The sequence below is a fragment of the Myotis myotis genome, unplaced genomic scaffold (assembly GCF_014108235.1).
Source record: "Myotis myotis isolate mMyoMyo1 unplaced genomic scaffold, mMyoMyo1.p scaffold_m19_p_2, whole genome shotgun sequence".
Lineage (NCBI taxonomy): Eukaryota > Metazoa > Chordata > Mammalia > Chiroptera > Vespertilionidae > Myotis > Myotis myotis.
The window spans coordinates 211,140,079-211,161,281 of record NW_023416324.1 but is presented as its reverse complement, the minus strand read 5'-3'; the positions used below and the strand labels follow the sequence as shown (position 1 = coordinate 211,161,281).

The 21,203-nt window shown below is 53.1% G+C and overlaps 1 protein-coding gene across 1 annotated transcript; it reads left to right on the top strand.

Moving 5' to 3' along the window:
- Positions 1-1,438: 1,438 nt before the first annotated feature.
- FAM3B (FAM3 metabolism regulating signaling molecule B) lies at positions 1,439-20,787 on the top strand. The gene is made up of 8 exons (XM_036347024.1): positions 1,439-1,856; positions 6,991-7,134; positions 8,231-8,354; positions 11,568-11,626; positions 12,451-12,501; positions 15,083-15,170; positions 15,397-15,529; positions 20,439-20,787. Exons 1-8 carry the CDS (start codon positions 1,616-1,618, stop codon positions 20,526-20,528), a joined length of 930 nt encoding a protein of 309 aa, XP_036202917.1. The 5' UTR covers positions 1,439-1,615; the 3' UTR covers positions 20,529-20,787.
- Positions 20,788-21,203: the final 416 nt, after the last annotated feature.

Here is a 21,203-nt window from a genome sequence, read left to right as displayed (position 1 = left end):
TACCGTTTTGCATAGGATTCTTGTGTCCTCGCTGCCCAGGCAAAGACAAGGAGCTTTTCACCTCACCAGTGAGTTTTCCCATGCGCCTTCCCACTGAATAGCTTTCCACCCTTATGCTCACAGTAAACTACTGTTCTGTCCTCTGTTGCCATAGATCAGTTTTGTTGGTTCTGGAACTTCATCTACATGGAGACTAAACAACATGCTACTAAACAATCAATGGATCAAAGAAGAAATCAAACAAGAGATCAAAAGTCCCTTGAGACAAATGAAAATGAAAATACAACCTTCCAAAATCTATGGGATGCAGCAAAAGCAGTTCTAAGAGGGAAGTTCATAGTTTTACATGCCTACCTTCAGAAACAAGAAAATAATTTCAAATAAACTGCCTAACTTTACACCTAAAGGAACTAGAAATAGAGCAAACCAAACCTAAAATAAGTGGAAGGAAAGAAATAACAAAGGTCAGAGTGGAAATAAATGAAACAGAGAATTAAAAAGCAGTAGAAAAGATCAATGAAACTAAGAGCTAGTTCTTTGGAAGAATAAATAATATTGACAAATCTCTAGCCAGACTCATCACAATAAAAAGAGAGCACAAATAAATAAAGTCAGAAAGAGGAGAGATTTCAACACAGTAATACAAATGATCATTAAAGAATACTATGGATAATTATATGCCAACAAATTGGACAACCTGGAAGAAGTGGATAAATTCCTAGGAACATACAACCTTCTAGGACTGAACCAGGAAGAAACAGAAAATCTTATCAGACTGATTACTAGCAAATGAAATTAAGGCAGTAATAAAAAAAATCTACCAATAGCCCTAGCTGGTTTGGCTCAGTGGATAGAGCATCGGCCTGCAGACTGAAAGGTCCCAGGTTTGATTCCAGTCAAGGGCATGTACCTCAGTTACAAACTCAATTCCCGGTCCTGGTCAGGGCAGCCAAATTGATGTTTCTCTCTCTCTTCCACTCTCACTAAAAACCAATGGAGAAATATCCTTGGGTGAGGAGTAACAACAGCAAAATCTAACAAAGCAAGCCCTGGACCAGATGGCTTCACAGGTGACTTTTACCAAAAATTCAAAGAAGAATTAATACCCACCCTTCTCAAACTATTCCAAAACATTGAAGAAAAGGAATGCTTTCTTCAAACACCTGCCTGACCCCCACCCTGGCACCCCCTGGCCTCTGTAGGAACAAGAGGACCTGCAGACCTGACACTGACCATGGGGCCTGGGGCGTTGTCCTTTCCCCATATTTTCTAATCACCCCCTCCTCACTCGCCCCCCCCCCCCTCCACACACTCACACTGTAAAGAAGAAAGCAGGAAGTGGTGTACCCGCTGGGTTCTGGCAAAGCAGTGGGCAGAGACTGGTCTGCGAGAAGCAAAGAGCCCCACCGAGGCCCAGGGCCACTGGGAGCTCCGTTTTGAAGTTTGAAAGGCTCACACCATCTTACCTTTGCAGCCACTTCCCCTGTGAGACATTAAATTGGGGGCTGGGTCCATGAACCATTAGGGGAACAGAGTCCCCCTCCAGAACAAACCTTGCTCATTCTCTCTGGCCCCCAGGTGCTGGGCAGAGAGCAGGGTCCTCAGGGGCTGCTGCATGGGAGCTGGTTGGGCTCTACCCAGCGCACCTGCCAGGCAGCCGGGCACTTCCCTGGGCCGCACCTGCCTGGCCTGGTGTCTGCCTTTTGCCCGCCCTCCCCCGCCACCTGGCCCAGGGCGTGCTGCCTGGTCCTCCGCCCTGGCCCTGGCATGTGGGAAGTCCCCAGTCACCTGGCAGCTGCTGCCTGAGGCCAGGAGGGCAGGGAGCAGCACCTGGAAGATGAACCTGAAGGCTGCCGGTGAGTGTCACCTCCACCGCCAGAGGAGGAAAAGGGGCCACTGTCCCGGGAAGAAGTGCCCCCTCTCTGTCCCAGGGACCACCCGCTGAGCCAGAGGGTGGGCCCTGTCCTCTCTCTGACCTGGGACCGGAATGTGGGAAGCCGCAGAGGGAATAGGCTGGGGTGCGGAGCAGGCAGCCCTGGGCTCCCCCCTGCCTGTCCCCACTGGCCCCCTGGAATTCCTGGCAGGGGGACCAGTGAGGGTGATGTTTGGACTGGAAAGTAGGTTTGGGAGAGTGCAGACAGAGTGGGACTCAAGGAGCTGGGGTGGGGGTCCTTCCAGGGGAGAGCCTGCGGGATGCCCCACCCCCACCCCCTGGGCCAGCATGGGGGCTGCCAGCTGCAGGTCAGAGGCACTCGGGGACTTCCCCTTGGGCTCCCCTGCTGAGCCAGGAGTCTTCAGCCACACGTCCAATGAGGGGGCAGTGAGGTGAGTGAGAAGTGGGGTCTGGTTCGCAGGGGACGCCCACTGTCCCGGGTTCTAACTGTCCGGCAGCAGCTTTTAGAGGCTGGTTTTATTTTTCCATTTATCAAGCTACTTGAGATGGTGGGATGTTTGGGGAAAAAATAGGAAAGAAGAAAGGAAAAAGGCAATTATTTCCTCGGTCATGTTCTCTCTGAAAGCCTGTCTTTCTGCCGTGGCCTCTGCCCTCTGCCGCGAGCCGGCCTGGGGTCAGTGGGAACCGCCCGCCCCTCGCACACAGCCTTCCTCCTGCCGGTGCTGCTTTCCTTCTGTCGCCAAGGAGTCTGGGTTCTGCCTGGAGCGAGGCAGCGTATCTGTGCAGGAATGGAAAGTTCTCGGCCGCTGTGAGGGCACCCCCCGCCTCGCCGGCCATTCGGTGTGGGTCAGACCCGCACTTCCATCCAGTGTGGTCACGTCCACAAAGTTCTAAACACCACCTTTCTGCTCTGTTCCCAAAGTGCCGGACAGCCACATGTTAGGGTTTTTTAATTGACGGTGTAAAACAGTCCTGTTTCCTACAAAGCCATGTATTTAAGAACTGTTGTAGGTAACGTGTGGGATCGTAGGCTAAACAGGCGGAGATATGTATCTTTTCGGGGGAGAAAACGCCTCCCTCGGGCACTGAATTTCAGTAGCGCGATCTTGGGAGAATTTTTCACTTTCTCTGTTACATACTTAGAACATCATTTTGCTGCTTAGTTAGTAGAAAATGCTGAATATGGTCCCATGGCCCCCCCTGCCCCGCCCCCCACCTCCTGATTCACTCCTGAGCTGTGAGGTCCTTGCAGGGCAAGCTTTGCTGCAGCTCCCGGGGTGTGTTTGTCTGGGGGTGGGGGATGGTGGGAGAAAAGTCACCTGCAGAAACTCAGAGCCGTGTCGCCGCTGAGTTTGTGAGCTAATGTTTGGCAAAGTTCCTGGAAGCGGTGTTTCGGTGGATCCATCCAGCGCCAGTTCTGGCCCGGGAGACAGCTCATGGGCAGGACGGGCAGGGTCAGTGGATGGCATCCGAGCCAGCCCCCTCCGCCTGTGACACACACCCTCCCGCCTCCTCAGGATTAGGTCAGCGTGTCAGCCTTTGCAGGTGGGTTGCCTGGCACATCTGCTGTGGCATCCCGGTGTGGCATTCCCCAGCCTTAGGACAGTGGCGACAGCAGAGCCCGGAGCCACAAAGCAGCCAAGTCCCAAGTACGGTCCATCCACCCCTCAGCCCTCCTGGCCCCTCAAGGACAAGAGGTAGAGGTGGGGCCACCTCCAGGGTGAGGGCATGTGGTTTGTGTCCTCGATTGAAGGAATTCCACGTTGGCGGTGGTTTCAGAGGTGCTCTCCCTGGGCCCTGGGACTGGAGGGGTGCAGCGGCCTGAGGTCCCCCCGCCTGGAGTCGGTTTGAGGATCGCCTTCTTCCCCAGGGCCAGCCTGAGACCCCTGGGAGCCTGCAGGCGGGTGAGGGTGGGACACGCACACAGGCACACACACATATGCACACGCAGGCATGCACACAGGCACACATACTAATCGTGGGTCTCCAGGAGGAAGTTCCCCGACTTCCTGCCCGCGCTCCAGACTGGCCTTTGCTCTGAGGTGGAAGCACGTGAGAGGCCGTGTCTGATAGCCGGTGATGACTTTATTACCTTCGGGAAAAGGTTGGATCCTAGTTCCGGAATCACCCAAGGTTCCTGGACTTTGTGTACTTCCTCCCCCTGCTCCGCCTCTGAAGCTGCTGGACCACTCCCACCAGGGCAGGCCCACTGGGACCAGGACCCCCCTTTGCTGAGTCCCTGGACTTCCACCTTTCCCAAGACCGATCCTTACCTGTGCCGGCCCAGGGGCTACTGCTGCCCAGTGTCCCGCCTGCTCTGCGTTCACCTGCAGGGACTGAGCTCCTGGTGCAGCTGTTGGCCCATGAACAGGCTGGGCCACGGGCAGGCTGGGCTAGGGGCAGGCTGGGCTAGGGGCGGGCTGGATCAGGGGCAGGCTGGGCCACAGGCAGGCTGGGCCTCGGTCAGGCTGGGCCACAGGCAGGCTGGGCTAGGGGCAGGCTGAGCCTCGGGCAGGCTGGGCTAGGGGCAGGCTGGGCCACAGGCAGGCTGGGCCAGGGGCAGGCTGGGCCACGGGCAGGCTGGGCCAGGGGCAGGCTGGGCCACGGGCAGGCTGGGCTAGGGGCAGGCTGGGCCACAGGCAGGCTGGGCTAGGGGCAGGCTGAGCTAGGGGCAGGCTGGGCCACAGGCAGGCTGGGCTAGGGGCAGGCTGAGCTAGGGGCAGGCTGGGCCATGGGCAGGCTGGGCTAGGGGCAGGCTGGGCCACAGGCAGGCTGGGCTAGGGGCAGGCTGGGCCATGGGCAGGATGGGCCATGGTTCTCCAGGTGCCTCTGTCCCTCACCTCCTGGCTCCTACGCCTGCCTCTGTTTGGCGTCCCGGATGCTCCCGTGACTGTGTTAGACCTGTGCCTGGGTTACAGATGGCTCAGCACCAGCCAGTGCCCATCCTCGCTGCAGGACCTGCCCTCCCACATGGGGTGGCTCTGGTCTAGGTCTTGGCTCCCCCAGCCACCACAGGAAGCCAGGCTGTCCCAGCCCTGAGGCCATCCTGGCTCCCCTTTCCCAGCCCGCAGACACCCACAGCCTTCCTAGGAGCCCTGGGAAGTGCGCAGGGAGGGGAGCTCACCACCTTGCAGGCGGCCAGCCCTGGATTTCAGTTCCACTGGTAAGGACTGCGGGCTTCTCCTTCATGCTTCGTTTCGCTACCTGTTACTTCCATCTACTGTCCTTGTTCAGCCGGTGACAGGGCTGTGTCTTCCTTCCGTGTGCCTGCTCTTCACACATCTGAGAGTAGCGTCAAGTTCCTTTCAGCTTCTCCAAGCCAAACAGCAAGTCTTTGCTCGAAGACCTCCTGTGACCGGCAGGTCCTCTGACTGGCCTCTGGCTGGCCAATGGCCTTCTTCAAATATGACACTTGGATGAAGGGGTCCAGCTGTGACTTACGCAGCGGCTATTGTTTCCACTGAACCTCACCATTGAGGCTGACTCTGGGACTCCAGCGGTCACCCACCAACAGCACTTTCCAGAACATTCTGTGGGCCATGCACCGTCCTGGGTGTGAGGGCACAGTCCTGGAGGGAGGGGGGCCCTTGGTGTGCCACACCAACAAGGTGTGTGAATGGCTGCCATGAGGGCGCCCGTGCAGGCCACGGGGCTGCACCAGAGTGGGGCTCCTGGCAGGTTGGGAGAGCCTGGATGAGGAGGAGGGGGGTGGGTCGATGGGTTGGGATCCGTGCAGGAGCGCGTCCTGAAGCAGAGGACAGGCGCCGACAAAGCCATACAGCAGGAGAGGGCACACACAGCCGCAGCGGGTCACCGCGCCTGCCACAGCGCCAACAGGATTCCAGGAAAGCGACCTCCAGACCCAGGGCTCCCCTCTGCTTTCTGCAGCTGCTTTTTCCAGCTGTGAGACGCCCCCCAAGTCCGAGAAACGGCAGTGGCCACACGGTCCAGGGATTTCGCATGAGGAAGCCCTCCCTGCGTAACGTTCTAACAATCTTGGGGGCTGCGTGGTTTGGAAAATAGAAAAAAGCATTGATGCTGAAATACGCACTCGGAAAAAGACCGAACCGTCGAGGGGAAATGGAAGCGTCCAGCTCCGTGGGCGCCGCTGCCTGAGCTAGTGAGCCCACAAGCGCATACAGACTCCATCAGACACAGCAGCGGGGGGACCACCGCCGCGCCCAGGGAAGGGGAGACCTGCAGGTGCAGGCAACGGCGGAGCTGAGGTCAGGGCTGAGCTCAGACAGTGACAGACGCAGGTTTGCGTGTCGTCACCGCCTGGAGAGGAGGAAGCCTGGGGGGGGGGGTGTGCTGGCGGGTTGGAGGCCTGCTTCTGTCAATGCCTGTGAACTTGGAAAAGGGGGGCTGGGAGAACTGCCCACCTGTCCCTGCTCAGGGTGCTGGGTGGGGAGACACCAAGCCCCTGACAGCATCCAGGTGTCCCACAATTCAGTGCAGCTCTGACACTGACCCCCAGCAGTTAGTGCAGACCCTGCGGGTCAGGAGGGCAGCCCCTACCGGCCGCCCTCTCTCCAGCCGCCAGCCACAAGCCTGGAGGCCGCCCGCATGTGCCGCTGGCCAGCTATGACCTGGGGAGTTCCCACAACTCCTCTAGGCTCCATCGTTCGCTAGAACAACTGGCGGAGCTGGCCGGTGCAGTGCAGGTGGGACAGTGCGTGTGGAATGGAGGGCCAGCCCCAGAGAGCTGACGCCTGCCCCCACCCGTCCACTGAGCCGGGCAAGACGGGCCCCATGTCAGGTGTGGTGGCTCCCAAGGCCACTTGAGGAATCGATGACGTTAGCCTCTGGGGAAGTTCTGAGACCCAAACCAGCAGTGAACATAAAAGCACGGCCTGGAAAACACTCATATCTTGTTCGTGTGTCTGCGTCTGTCTACCTCAAATGCCTGCCCCCAGCAAAGCCTACTAAGTCGTCATGCGTGTTGGTTCATTAAAGCAGCCCTGGGCCCTCGTCTGCCCCCACCTCCCAGGAGCACCCTGCTGACTCCCATGGGGGGGAGGGGCTAGGAGAGTGGGGGGGCAGGGCTGCCTGGTGGCCGCTGTCCTGAGCATCCACACCCGCATGTCTGTCCGCAGGCGCCCTGAGAGCCGTGCTCTTCATCTTCGCCTCCGTGTGCGCCTGGTACTCCGGGTACCTGCTGGCACAGCTCGTCCCAGACGTGCCCCTGTCCAGTGCCATCTACAGCATCCGGAGCATCGGGGAGAGGCCCGTCCTCAAAGGTCAGTGTCCGGGTCACAGCCCACTAGTAGCTGCGCCGGGCTCCGGGTTGGCAGTGGGTTCTGGCCATTTTACGTTGGTGACGATGACGAGGGGGAGGAGATAACATCTTCCATTTCCTTCCTTTCCAACCCCCCACTCACCCCATGTTAGGGAAACAAACAGAAAAACTTCACGTGCAGGCTGTGTTAAATAAAAATGTGTTTGTTTGGAATACAACTCAAATTGGGAATGAGGTGAAATGACCAAATAGCCATGAAAAATGACATTTGGTAATGTGTGGACACTAAGAATAATCTGCACTCCTTTTCAAGATCTTGTGAACAGATATGCTGGTATATTTTCAATGCGGGAGTAAATTATTAAAAATCAATTTGCACAAATATAGAGAACTGAGTAATGATAAACTATTTTTATAAAAGCCATTCCTTCGCAGATTGAATTACCTTTTATGGAACACCAAACAAACAAAAAAACCACTTTCTAGGAATCGACTGTGACAGGGTTGCCTGTATTTGATAAGGTTTTCACAGTGAACTTGCCCGGAATCAGTAGACTAACTGCGTGCAGCCTGAGGTGGGGCCCAGCTCCACGGGAGCCGCAGCTTGAGCAGAGCACGGGAGCCGCCCTCAGGGGGCTCGCTCTCTCATTTTCCCTATTTCCCCACAAAATCAGGAGTCTCTCCTGGACACAGCTTCCCCTAGGAGCTGCCTCTGACGCCGGGCGTTTCGAAGGGCTCGTTGCCATGGTTTCTGTCTCCCTCCATCGCATGCCAAGGATGTCAGTTGAATAGCCAGCCATAGGCAGTGATTCCCAACTCTTAAACTTGTTCCACCTGCAAAACATCCCCTCCCTTTTGTATATTTGTTATTTTAAGACAAAAGCAGATTAAATTAACTTCGTGACTTTAAGGGACTCTCTGAAGCTCCTATTGGTGGCCACCATTCCTATTGGTGACCCCTTCCCCACTCCTGTTTCTGCCCACGACCTTGGGCCATGCAGGTGTGAGTCCTAGGGCAGAGTACCGTTGTTCTTGGCCAAACAGCGGGCCCCTCCGATAAATCATCGCACGACCTGTTATGTTCTTGTTCATTACAGCCCCGGCCCCCAAGAGGCAAAAATGCGACCACTGGTCCCCGTGCCCCCCGAACACCTACGCTTACAGGTTGCTCAGCGGCGGGGGCAGGGACAAGTACGCCAAAATCTGCTTTGAGGATGAGCTGTAAGTAGCAACGAGAGGAAGGAAAACAGAGCCTCCTGATCCTTTCCCTTCTCAGGCTGACGAAGCAGCCAGTCTGCCCCCAGCAGAGAAGGGCACGTCCTTGACCCTGGGCAAAGGCTGGGAGCAACTGGGCACTGAGAATGCCAGCTGTGCTCCCCGGGAGGATGTGGACTGAGGCTGTGTCCCAGTGTTGAACTCTCATCTGGCAGCAGGTCAGACAAGCCTTAGCTCATACTCCGTGGCCTTCTCTGAACACGTGTCATGGCCCTTCCAAGTCATGGGAACAGAACGCAGGTTTTCTTCCATTTTGTTATATGATCCTCATGGATTAAGGCAGGTGTGGCTTCCCTTTTCAGCCCACACCTCCTGGTTGCAGGTCTGTGTGACCACCTTGCCCACGAGAGAGCCTAAGTAAACCCTGAGCTTGGAGCTGTCCTAGCCTCAGGTGCACTCTCCCACCGGGGCGGGGCTGCCACAACAAAGAGCACAGGCTGGTGCCCAAACAACAGGAATGTGTCTCTCCCCAGTCAGCAGGCTGGAGTCCAAGATGGAGGAGTGGGCAGGGCTGGCTCCTTGTGAGGGTGGAGGGAGTACCTGCTCCAGGCCCCTGCACTGGGCTGTAGGTGGTGGTCTTTTCCCGTGTCTGCATCATGTCCCTCTGTGTATCTGGGTCCAAATTTCCCCTTTTAAAAAGGACTCTGTTCGTACTGGTCACTGATATGGGGCGATCTCTATTGCACTGCAGGCGGCCAGGCTGCTCTTGAGGCTGGCGCAGCTGGCACCGGGCACCAGGCATCCCTCTCCACCATCAGCCTGGGGTGACCTTTGCCTCCCTCTCTGGAGTTGCAGCCCCCATTCCCAGAATACACATCTCACTTTCTCAGTTTCCTCCCATGTTTTGCTGGAGCACGTCCTCTATTAACATCCCGAGAAAAGGGTAGAAGGAGAGGTAAAGTTTTTAAAGATTCTTCATGTTTAAAATATAGTCATTCCCCCTCACAATGAAGGAATAGTTTGTCTGAGTATACATTCCTAAATTAGAAATGATCTCTACTTCGAATTTTGAGGTCATTGCCTGGAACCATAGTTAGCCTCCGACCGGCAATGTTCGAGTGTGGTAACCAACCGTGGGAATGCGCTTCTCAGGTCTCCAGACCCAGAGGCCCCATAGCTGCATTCTGAAATTTATAGCACGTTTGCTTGAGGCCATGCTTCCATAGGCTGCTCCGGTGATTAAGCATTGCAGTTCAATTCCCAGTCAGCGCACATGCCCAGGTTGCCGGCTCGGTCCCCAGTGGGTGGTGTGCAGGAGGCAGGCAATCGGTGATTCTCTCTCATCATTGATGTTTCTACCTCTCTCTCCCTCTCCCTTCCTCTCTCTGAAATCAATAAAAACATTGTATATAATAAAAGCCCAGCGACCCAACAGCGGAACGACCGGAATGACCAATCGACCAGTCGCTATGACGCACACTGACCAGCAGGGGACAGATGCTCAATGCAGGAGTTGCCCCCTGGTGGTCAGTGCGCTCCCACAGTGGGAGTGCTGCTCAGCTGACCAGGATGAGCGGCACTCCCACAGCAGCTTATTCCCACAGGCCACGCCCCCCACCATGCACCGGGCCTCTAGTATTTAAATAAAACATAATATAAAAAGTATTTATGACACTTGTTGATGATGGTAGGGCAGACTTTATTCAAGGTGGGCCATGGCACCCACTGCAGGGACCTCTGCAGCGGGGTCTTGCAGTGGGAGGGAGAGAATGGACTTAACTCTGAACACAGTAAGTGGGAATCATAGCCAAAGAGCAGGGTGAGGTCAGTGAACAGGAAATTACTAAGAGGAACGAAGCACCTGGGTGGAGGGAATCCTGGCTAAACTAATCTAGCAGGTTCCTTGCTGAAGGTGGGCTCAGGAGGTCAGAAACCACCAGGGTGGGGAGTGGGGGATGAGGAGCCCAATCAATAAGGAAGGTGATCAGATATCAAAGGCGGGGCGTTCTAGTTAACCCGACTTAGCAGAATTCTTGCTAAAGCTGGACAATGCAGAGATAAACGCGGAAGTCCAAAAGTTAGGCCTCGTTGAAAAAGAGCTCTGGGGAGCCGGAGTAGGGTTTGGTGAAGGAGAGAGTCTACCGGCACCGGGGTCCCAGGCGGGCCCATCCCTGGAAGACAAGCACCAGGGGGCCCTGGCCTTGCTGAGCTCTCCGGAGACTGCAGGGCGGCCTGGTCCACCCAAGCTGCTTCCCTCTTGTCTTCACTTCGGCTCGGACTTGCAATGTGGTCTGACCGGCTCTCCCCAGTTCCCCGCCCTCCCCTTCTTCCCTTGGAGGCCTTTCCCCTAATGAAGGCTCTTGTGCGCTCAGTCCTGCTCTGCTCCCTGCTTCTCAGAGGACTCAGAGTAGCCTTGACGAGCATGGCTGTTTCCCCGCCGTCTGTCCAAACACAACATGTGGGCAAATACTTTGACAGTTGCCATTGTGTGAGACGAAACTCGGGTTTCAGGTCAGATTTTTACTTTGTTATTGCTCTTGCCATGAGTGAATTGAGGATCTCTTTATGCTGAGTCCTCGTGTTTATTTTTTTATGAACTCTCTTTTCATATCTCTTGGCCATTTTTATTGATTTATAAGATCCTTTATATATTGGTGTTGTAAAGACTTTCTCTATATTTTGTCTTTACATTTATTAAAAGGGCATTTTTAAACATGCCTGTACCTTAGTTAATGTATGACCTTTAGCAAAACAAAGAAACTGTAGCCATAGAGTAAAAGCAAAATTTTAAAGAGCAACAAAAAACATCTCTCATGGCCCACCCCTTCCCTTCAGATGAATAAAGCCGAACAATGAACGCTCACGAGGTGGTTGAGGACCCGGTGGAAGAAAAAAAGTTTGTAAAAAGCCTGTGCTAAACAAATCTGAGATTGTCCTCTCCCTGGCCATTTGTCTAAATTATAAGATTCAGTGCAGCTTCCAGGTTCCCTGAGGGACTTGGGGAAGATGTGTGTGGAGGTGACTGTCAGGGCAAGTCAGTGAGGGAGGGAGTGCGGTAGGTGGCAATGGTATTGGCAGTGACTGTCTGTCAGTGACAGTGGTAGTGGCAGCGACTGCCAGGAGAAGATCTTGGGTGGGGAGGGGGGGCGGGAGGGGGGAAAGCTTCCCCTGGGCTTGGTAAGAAAGGAGTCCTTTGACTAATGTTTATTTACATTTCAGGCTCATAGGAGAAAAGATTGGAAATGTTGGGAGAGGAATAAATATTGCCATTGTCAATTGTAAGTTATTAAATATTTTCTTTAAAGCTTTTCTAAAGACTCTGATGGGATCTTTCCCAGATACCTTGGGTTTTCGATGGTTTTTGCACTCAGTCTAGTCTAGGTTTATATTTTGATGAATTTTTAAAATTATATATTTATTTTTCCAACGCCTCACTTTACAGATTATTTGTAGTTCCAAAGAACACACAATGAAGCCAAATATAGATTTTTAAGACAAAACCAGGGGGACTGGCAGAGGCGGTGAGACCAGAGGAGCAGACCTGGGCCCCACCTTTGGCTCTCAGATTCCTGGTGGCCCAGCAGAAGGCGACACATCTGCCAGTTCCTGCCTCTGTGTGATAGAAGGGACGAGGGCCTCCAGGGAAGCCAAGCTCGGCCTCCCCTTAGGCCTGGGAAAGATGACCGCCACTGGGGACCCTGACGATCGCAGGTTTGGGGTGTCTCTGAAAGCAAGCTGAGCACGTGGTCCAGTGACAGGGGGGGCTGCAGGAACCCAAGGTGCCCAGAGTGGTGATCTGGAGGGGAGCCTGCAGCCCACAGCAGAGAGCCCTGGGGCGGGAACTCTGGGGTCTGTGTGGGAAGAGGAAGGTGCAACAGGAAAGCGTAGGATGGAATCTGGTGGGAAGCAGCCGGAAGGCAGCCAGGGCAGCGGAGGAGCGTCTCTCTGACCCCCCACATCGGCAGCACCAGGGCAGGCAGCGCATCTTAGGCTCCCGGGAAAGAGACGGGGACAGAACAGGCCACGCTGAGAACTCTGGCGCCACGGATGCACCCCGAGTCCCGACGCGCTTTCCGTTAAAAGCTGTTCCTTTTCTTTTCAGATGTGACTGGGAAAGTGATAGAAGCGCGGTATTTTGATATGTATGAAGGAGGTAAGAAAACTCTTTTCCTGTTAACATTTAAATGAGTTCTAAACATAAATCAAGATTTTAAAAAACACAAGCAAAATTGCCAAACGTTCTTACTAAGTTGTCTGCTAAGAAAACTGCCAGAAGTTCGTGTTGCGTATTCTAGAACGGTCGTCCCTCCATCAGTCCTCTTGGTCTCTGGGTTCATGTCATTCCGTTTGAAGGCATTCGCTAGAAAATTCCTTTCCTCTGGTCACACTTGTCCTGAATCTTCTCCTTCCCTTCCCTCCTTGGATAACGGAAAGAGACAGTTTCAAATCAAATCTTTGTAAAATAATGCAATCAGCATCCGGCCTGAATATCATCGGGATTTCCGTCCTGGGCCTGGTGCCCGCTGGGCCTGTGGGCTCCTTCCCGGGCCCCGCGACCCCCGCTCTCCTTCAGCGTCGCTGCATTCTGGGCACTGGGTCTTGGACATGTTGCCTGTCAGAATATACCATCCCTGAGAGTTGTTAACAAGTCTCTGTAAGAAGAAGGAGAGTCATGAGAAATGCTGTGCCTCTCGGTGGGAATGGTGCATCTTTACTTGGCAGTAACTTCAGCACAACTTGCCGGGGTTCTCATTCCAGCATCTAGAAGGGTTCAGCAACCCGGAGAAGGGGCTGTGCGTAACTTAAAGAGTCCAGAGACGAAATATAATTTTGAAAGGCATTTGGGAGTCAGAGGAGGCTCACTTAAGAAACTAAGATCTCCTTAGTCCAGGGGTGGGCAAACTTTTTGACTCGAGGGCCACAATGGGTTCTTAAACTGGACTGGAGGGCCGGAACAAAAGCATGGATGGAGTGTTTGTGTGAACTAATATAAATTCAAAGTAAACATCTACACTAATAAAAGAGAAAAATGGTAATTGGCGTACGACGCTACCCCTTTCATTGACTAATCAGGGCTATATGCAAATTAACTGCCAACAAAGATGGCGGCTAATTTGCATATGTAGGCACAATGCAGGGAGGCGAAAGGGAAAGCAGGAAGAAGCCCCCTGCCACTGACAGTGATCGGAAACCCAGGGGGGAGCTAAGAGCTGGGGGGCAGGGCAAAGGCAGCCCTGGGGCCGCCTTTGCCCTGCCCCCCAGCCATGATCGGAGAATCAGGCGCCTTTGCCGCCCTGGCCAGTGATAGCAGGAAGTAGAGGGGGAGCCAGCGATGGGAGCTGGGCATGGTCAAAGCTGGCAGTCCCGGGAGCTAGGGGTCCCTTGCCTGGGCCTAAAGCGGAGCCCACGATCACGGGGCCGCTGCAGTTGCGGGTCCCCACTGCCTGGGCCGGACGCCTAGGCCAGAGGCATTAGGCCTGGGCTATGGGCCGATACAGTGATCGGCGATCGGAGGGTGATGAGGGTCAACTGCTCTGGCCGAGGCATCAGGCCTGGGTGGCGGGCGGAGCCGGGGATTGGAGGGATATGATGGTCCCCTTGCCCAGGCCTGAAGCCTGGGTCAGAGGCATCAGGCTTGGGTGGGGGGTGGAGCAAGTGATCAGAGGGAGATGGGGTCCCCTGCCCAGGCATGATTCCTGGGCCAGAGGCCTCAGGCCTGGGCGGGGGCCAGAGCCAGTGATCGGGGGGAGGTGGGGGTCCCCTGTCGAAGCCTGACACCTCTGGCAGAGGCGTCAGGCCTGGGCAAGGGGCCGATCCTGCAATTGGAGGGTGATGGGGGTCAACGCCTGAGGGCTCCCAGTATGTGAGAGGGGGCAGGCTGGGCTGAGGGACACTCCCCTCCCCCCCACACACACACACCCAGTGCACGAATTTCGTGCACCGGGCCCCTAGTCATTACATAAAAGGGTACGGTCTTTTTTTTTTTTTTGGCCTGCGGGGCAAGGCTGCCTTAGTCTCAGGACCCCATGCTTTTTATTAACACAAATTGTCCTGAGGTGAGGTGGAGATACACTTCAAAGGGTCAGGGTTTGGTACAGAGTCCATTGTCAGAATGGGTGAGAATTAGCCTATGGCTGTTCAAGTGTTTGGCCAGTAGGAGGCAATAACATGTAGATTAAGATGCCCTGAGCTGTCTGGCAGCAAACAATCATCCCTTTTCAGGTTTGGGGAAATGCCATCAGCCATTCCCGGATGCAGCCCTGCTGTCATGCTGGAATTGGCTTCCGGCAACAACTATCAGCACCCAGCCCCAGGGGTAAAGAGTAGGGTCAGAGGTTCGCCTTTCTTTTATCCTGTAAGACAGTAGGCAGCCCCCTTAGCCAAGACTTCCCCAGGCAAGGCCCGGTCTGCATTCCTGTCTCTGTCCTGCACATGGGTGCCGGAGCCACTCCGAACTGGGATGCGCACACGTGGGTGGGGGCGCGCTGCCTGTGCCACCAAAGTGGCTGCTGGTGTCGAGTTGATCAGTAGCATCTTCCTGATCCGATCGTGCTCTGACCTCGGACGGTCCCATGTGGAAGCCCAGCAGCTGCGGGCCGTATGCCTGGTCCAGAGAGGAGCTCCAGGAATCAGGATCGCAGTGGCTACGGACGCTGAGGGCAGGGAGGTGCAGCACCTAGGGCGAGAGCCTCAGCCAACAGCACTCCTAAAACTGGTTTGCATTGACCCGACAGATTACTCCGGACCCATGACCAAGTTCATTCAGGGCGCGCCTGCGAAGTCCCTGCTCTTCATGGTGACCCACGATGATGGCAGCAGCCGGTGAGCATGCGTGGCTGTGCCCAGCAGTGACTAGAAATCTGACCCACGCAGCCAGTTTGGGTGCCCTGTCCTCCTATTCACCCCGCCTCCTACACACACCCCGCCCCCCCCCCGCCCCCCGCCCCAGGAAATGAGTGGCTTTGGAGACCTCTGTGCTGGGACAAACACAGTGGGACACACAGGAGTCCCCACGGGAGACATTCAGTCACTCTCCTCTGTCCCCCAGACTGCAGGAGGACGCCAAGAAGACCATAGAAGCGCTTGGAAGCAAAGAAATCAGGAACATACGGTTCAGGTCCAGCTGGGTATTTCTCACAGCGAAGGGCTTTGAACTTCCTGCAGGAATCGAGAGAGAGAAGGTGAGTGGTTGTCGTCACTGTTTTTTAAAAGTATAGTTGGTATACGATATTACATTAGTTTCAGGTGTACAATATAGGGATGCAGCATTTATACACCGAACAATGTGCTCACCACACACAGTCTAGTAACCATCTGTCACTATGCCAACGTACACAGGGTGAGTGGTTTTTAAATGTCCCTTCCCACAGGTGGTTAGGGTAGCAGGGGCTGTCATTTGAAAGGTTGCCAGTCGGTTACAACTCCCCGTCTCTAACTACGTCCCTGCGTAGAGTGTGTGCCGCCAGGGCCATGTGCGGGGTGGGCACCTGGTCTGAGTGCTCGCCCCTCCACTCAGGGCTCCTTGTTCCTACATCTGGGAAAATCCCACCTTCCACTCGGTAGGTGCTGGGTGTGTCATGGGTGAAACCGTCCATGCTGAGAACGGAACCCTTCCCCTTAGATCAGCATTAGATCAGCATTGGGCCTCGGGTTCGATTCCTTGGTTGCAGGCTCCTCCTCCTCGGGCAGGAGACAACCGATGGATGTGTTTCTCTCACATTGATGTTTCTCTCTCTTTCCCTCTCTCTTCCACTCTCCCTAAAAGTCAATGGAAAAATATCCTCGGGTGAGGATTAACAAAACAAAAAAGTAGAAAATGCTTAGTGGGCTGTTGAGACTGATTTTGCATCATGCTGGGGCCAACACAGGCCTCTCTCTGCTTTGCCTCCGTGTGGGGAAGGGAACACTGCTTACTGCTAATGCGGCTCGGAGACCACCGCGCCTGTGCGCCCGAAGCATTTAAAATAGTTTCGCACCAGCTCTAGCCGGTTTGGCTCACTGGGTGGAGCGTTCGCCCGTGGACTGAATGGTCCTGGGTTCGATTCAAGTACCTCAGTTTCAGGCTCCACCCCCGGCCTGGCTGGGGCTTATGCTGGAAGCAACCAATCCATGTGTCTCTGTCACATCAATGTTTCTCCCCCCCCCCCTTTCACGCTCTAACAAATCAATGGATTAACAAAATAAGATGGGAGGGCAGGCACCAAACACCGGATAAAGGCTTTCATTGTAGCTTGTTCATGATTGACTTGAAGGCCTGTCGTTTATCGAAGAAAAGTAAGCAGCAAAGGAATGGCATTCTCATGTGTTAGCTCCACGGCCTGTGAAAGTCGCAGCTGAGGGTTGGGGACCTGTCATGGGATTTATGAGCTGACGCCTCTGGGGACGATGGCACAGCCTCTTTCAGATGGTGCCGCTCTCCGGATCCGGGGCCAAAACACCGGGGCTTCGGAAGTGGGGAGCTGGCTGCCTGCCAAGGGGTGAGCCCTCTGACCCTTCCTGGGCAAAGGGGCTCCTTTCCTGGAGCTAGGAATTCAAAGAGGCAGAGATTTGCGTGTCCACGGGTTGCTTCTGACTCCAGGCGAGGACGTTTGGTCCCAGTCCCCTGCTTGCGCTGTCTGCATGGTGATGGGTCTGGGAAGAAGACAAATAGAAGCCAGCTGGTGTGGCTCAGTGGTTGAGCATTGACCTATGAACCAGGAGGTCAGGGTTCAATTCCCGGTCAGGGCACATGCCCTGGTTGCGGGCTCCATCCCCAGTAGGGGGCGTGCGGGAGGCAGCCGACTGATGATGCTTCCATCTGTCTCTCCCTCTGCCTCTCCCATCCTCTCTGAAATCAATGAAAACATTTTTTAAAGAAACAGAAGCAGATGCGTGGCGGGGCCTCTCCACTGTTGGCAGGACCGCCGAGGTGGGGGAGAAGGGGGCTGGATGGGTGTGATCTCGGTGCAGCCACACAAACAGGTAACTCGTGACAGACGCCCAGGGGAAGCCCTGGCGCTCCTCAGATGCCCTGCAGTCGCCCCGGACTCGGAATCCCTGGGGATTTTAGCAGGCAGCTAAAGTGCACCTTTTCTCCTTATAACTCCCTGTTCCTCCTCCCCCGGGAAGCCAGGAGCATTTACCCGGGGCCCCTGCCCAGACCACCCATTGCTAATGATCGGTTTGGACACCCAGTGTGCTTGAGGCCTCACGGGCTTGTCCTAACGAGTGAGCATGGCCTGGGCTCTGTGTGGTGGCTCTCCCCGGGCCCCACTGCCTGGACCTGCCGGGGGCGAGGGGTGCCAGGTGCGGCTGGGAGAGGGGCTTGGTGTCCAGGGTCAGATTTGCGGGGGCCACAGGTGATGCTGTGCAAGCTGCTTCGCCTCTCTTGGCTTGAGTTTTCTGATCTGTGTAACGAAATGAAAGCTGGGTGATTCTTCAGCTGTGCTGTGGGCATGTGCTCCATTTGCCCTTGGCCTTCCTCAGGCTGCCTCTGTGGAGTGATACAGGGCCACCTTCTCCTCCACCCCTGGCGTGGTCAGTACCAATCTGGCATCTTACGGATCTCCAGCCTTTATCTAATCCAGGCTTTATCTACCGGCTGTGTGGTCTTAGGCAAGTTACTTCACCTCTCTGTGCCTCAGGATCATCCCCTGTGGGGAAGGGGGAAGGCCAGCCCCTATCATATGCGAGTAAATGAGGATGAAGTGAGAGCGACATGTGGGGCTCAGCAAGGAACTGAGCAGAGAGCCCAGTAACCCAGAGCAACCAGGCCTTTCCGGAGCTACCGGCTTCTTCCAACTGGCCCGCCCCACCTGCCCTTCCCCACCTAAGCTCCTTACACAACACCAGTGCCCAGGCCAACTGAGCTGGAACCCCAGAGGCGGGGATTCTGATGTTCAGGGAGGGTGCACCCATCGCACTGATTTTCCTGAGAAAATGGAGACCCCATTTCATGTGCACATTCAAATTCCCCCTTCATAGCCCAGCTGGCTTTTTTATAGAAATTGACAAGTGGATCCTGAAATTCACGTGGAAATTCAAGAGATCCAGATAGCCAAAACAGTCTTGAGAAAGAAGAACTACGTTGAGGACTCACGCTTCCCAATTTCAGAACTCACTACAAAGCCACAGTAATCAAGCCGGTGTGGTACTGGCATACAGCACACATACGGGCCCAGGAAATAGAATCCGGCGTCCAGAGGATCAATGGTCAATGATTTTCGACAAGGCTGCCGAAACCACTGTGTGAGGGAATGATGCCTAGGCAACTGGACACCCACATGCAAAAAAAAAAAAATGAATTTGGAGTCCTACCTCATACCATATGTGGAAATTAAGTCAAAATGGATCAAATGACTAAATATAAGAGCTAGAGTCATTAAACTTGTAGAAGAAAATGAAGCCATAAATCTTTGTGGCCTGGAATTAGGCAATGGTTTCTTAGCTACAATACCAAAAGCATGAACAAAAAAAGAAAAATGAATAAATTGCATTTCATCAAAACTTAACATTTTTGTGCATCAACGGACACCACCAAAAAAAAAGTGAAAAGGAAGAAAAAACATTACAAATGAAGGACTTATACCCACAATGTATAAAGAACTCTTACGGCTCACAATAAAAAGTCAAATAACCTGATTTTAAAGTGGGCAGAGATCTGAATGAACTTATATTCAGGGGACAGTAAACACACAAGAAGATGCTCATAATCGGCCACCAGGACAATGCAAATGGAGGCCTCAGTGAGGTACCACCTCACCCTCATGCGGAGGGCTGTAATTTTTTTAAAAATCGTAAGAAGTGTTTACAAGGATATGGCGAATGTAGAACCTTCAGACACTTTCGAAAAAAAATCTAAAAATACTGCTGCTTTGGGAAATATTCTGACTGTTCCTCAAAAAATTAAGCATGTAGTTACCATGTGACCTAACAATCCCATTCCTAGATATACTGTATACCCAAGAGGGCGAAAACATGTTCACACAAAATCTTGTACATGAATATGCATAGCAGCCTTATTCATAAAAAACAAAAAGTAGGAACAGCCCACATGTCTTATTAATATATAAAAATATATTTTTTAAAATGGGGTATAGCCATACCTGGAATATTATTCAGCCATGTAAAGAAATGAAGTCCTGATACATGCTGCAACATGGATGGACCTTGAAAACATGCTAAGCCAAGAAGACCAAACACAAAAGACCACATACTGCTCATTTCATTTCCTAGAATATGAAATTTCTGGAACAGATGAAACCCATAGAGACAGAAAGTGGACTAGTGAACGCCTAGGGCTGTGGGGACAGGGAATGACTGCATATGGGTCCGTGGTTTCTTTTTCAGGTGAGGAAAATACTCTAAAATGGACCGCGATGGTTGCATATCTGTGAATATACTAAAAACCATTGAAGTGAACACTTGGGGTGTATTTTATAGTATGTAAGTTCTATCTCAAAGATGTTAAATAAAAAAGATAGACAACTAGAATTCCAACATTTGGAATGCATATTATTCCTTCTAAGCATTAAGTTAAGACACTCCATTATCTGCGAAAACTGAAGATATAAAGGACTAACCACGCATCAATACGGACACACATTGCTGAGCTAGGAATTCTGCAGTAACATATTCGAGTAGTCCTACTCCCAAAGAATGAAAACTAAATGTTAGAGCTATGCTGTTCAATACAGCAGCTACGAACCAAATTTGCATTTACCTTTATTAAACTTACTACATTTATTGAATTTGCATTACATTTATTAAAGTTAAATAAAACTTAAAATTCAGTTCCTCACTCACACTGGACACATATCAAGTACTTGATAGCCAAGCATGGCTAGTGGATACTCTATTGGACAGTGTTGATCACAGAACACTTACATCATGGCAGAAAGTTCCGGAGCTTCATTAACACCTGGGTCAAATTGTATTAGGAAGCACGTTGAGAGAAAATCAAGTACCCAGAGTGGGTTGGGGCAAAATCCATTCTAGGAAGTGACTAATCCTAGAAGGGAATTTGTCAGCTATAGGACTTTGCTCATAAATGACACATTAAATATTTGTGGATTAGCAAATAAATACAAGTCTTTTCTTTCCTCTGCACAGATCAACCACTCTGATGCTGCAAAGAACAGATACCCGGGCTGGCCTGCAGAAATACAGATAGACGGCTGTGTACCGAAAGAGCTAAGCTAACATTGTGCAGACTTAATAAATGTGTGTATTTTTATAGACAGATGAATCATGGAATGGCCCACGAATCTTATCAAACAGTCAATATTTGATTTTATGGGTTTTGTCGTCAACCAACCAATATTTGCTACGTGCATGAAATCTTGGCACACAGTATTTTTATGCCATTATTCATACAGTGAAAATATTAATGAGCAGGAAGACTAAAATGAATGGAAATTGTTCAATGAGGGGGTTTAACCTGGAACGGAGAGCGATGGGGAAAGTAACCCCTGCTTGTGAGTGTGGAGTTATTTTAGATCAGATCTAAGCTTGACCCTGTAGTCAGCTCTGCAGAGAGAAAGCCTTGATTCCATGAGCATCGAGCACACCCTCTACGGGACAGTCATCTCCCAGGAGAAGGAGCAATGGTCAGAGGGCGTGGCAAAGCTGCCCTGGTCAGCGCCAGTTGAGCCCTTGAACTCTTCCTGTGGGTGCGTGAACTTACTCTTTTCATGGACAAACCTGGGCACCTCCTGCCTTTGGCCACTGGGGGTGCAGGGACACAGCCTCTGCCTTCCTGCAGGGGTGTCACTGCCAGAGCTCCGAGGGCCTGGAGGGTCTGGCCTCAGGAGGACAACTGCACAGTGCACGCCGGGCTTTCCAGAAGGCGCATCGAGAGCCACATATGGGAGATAC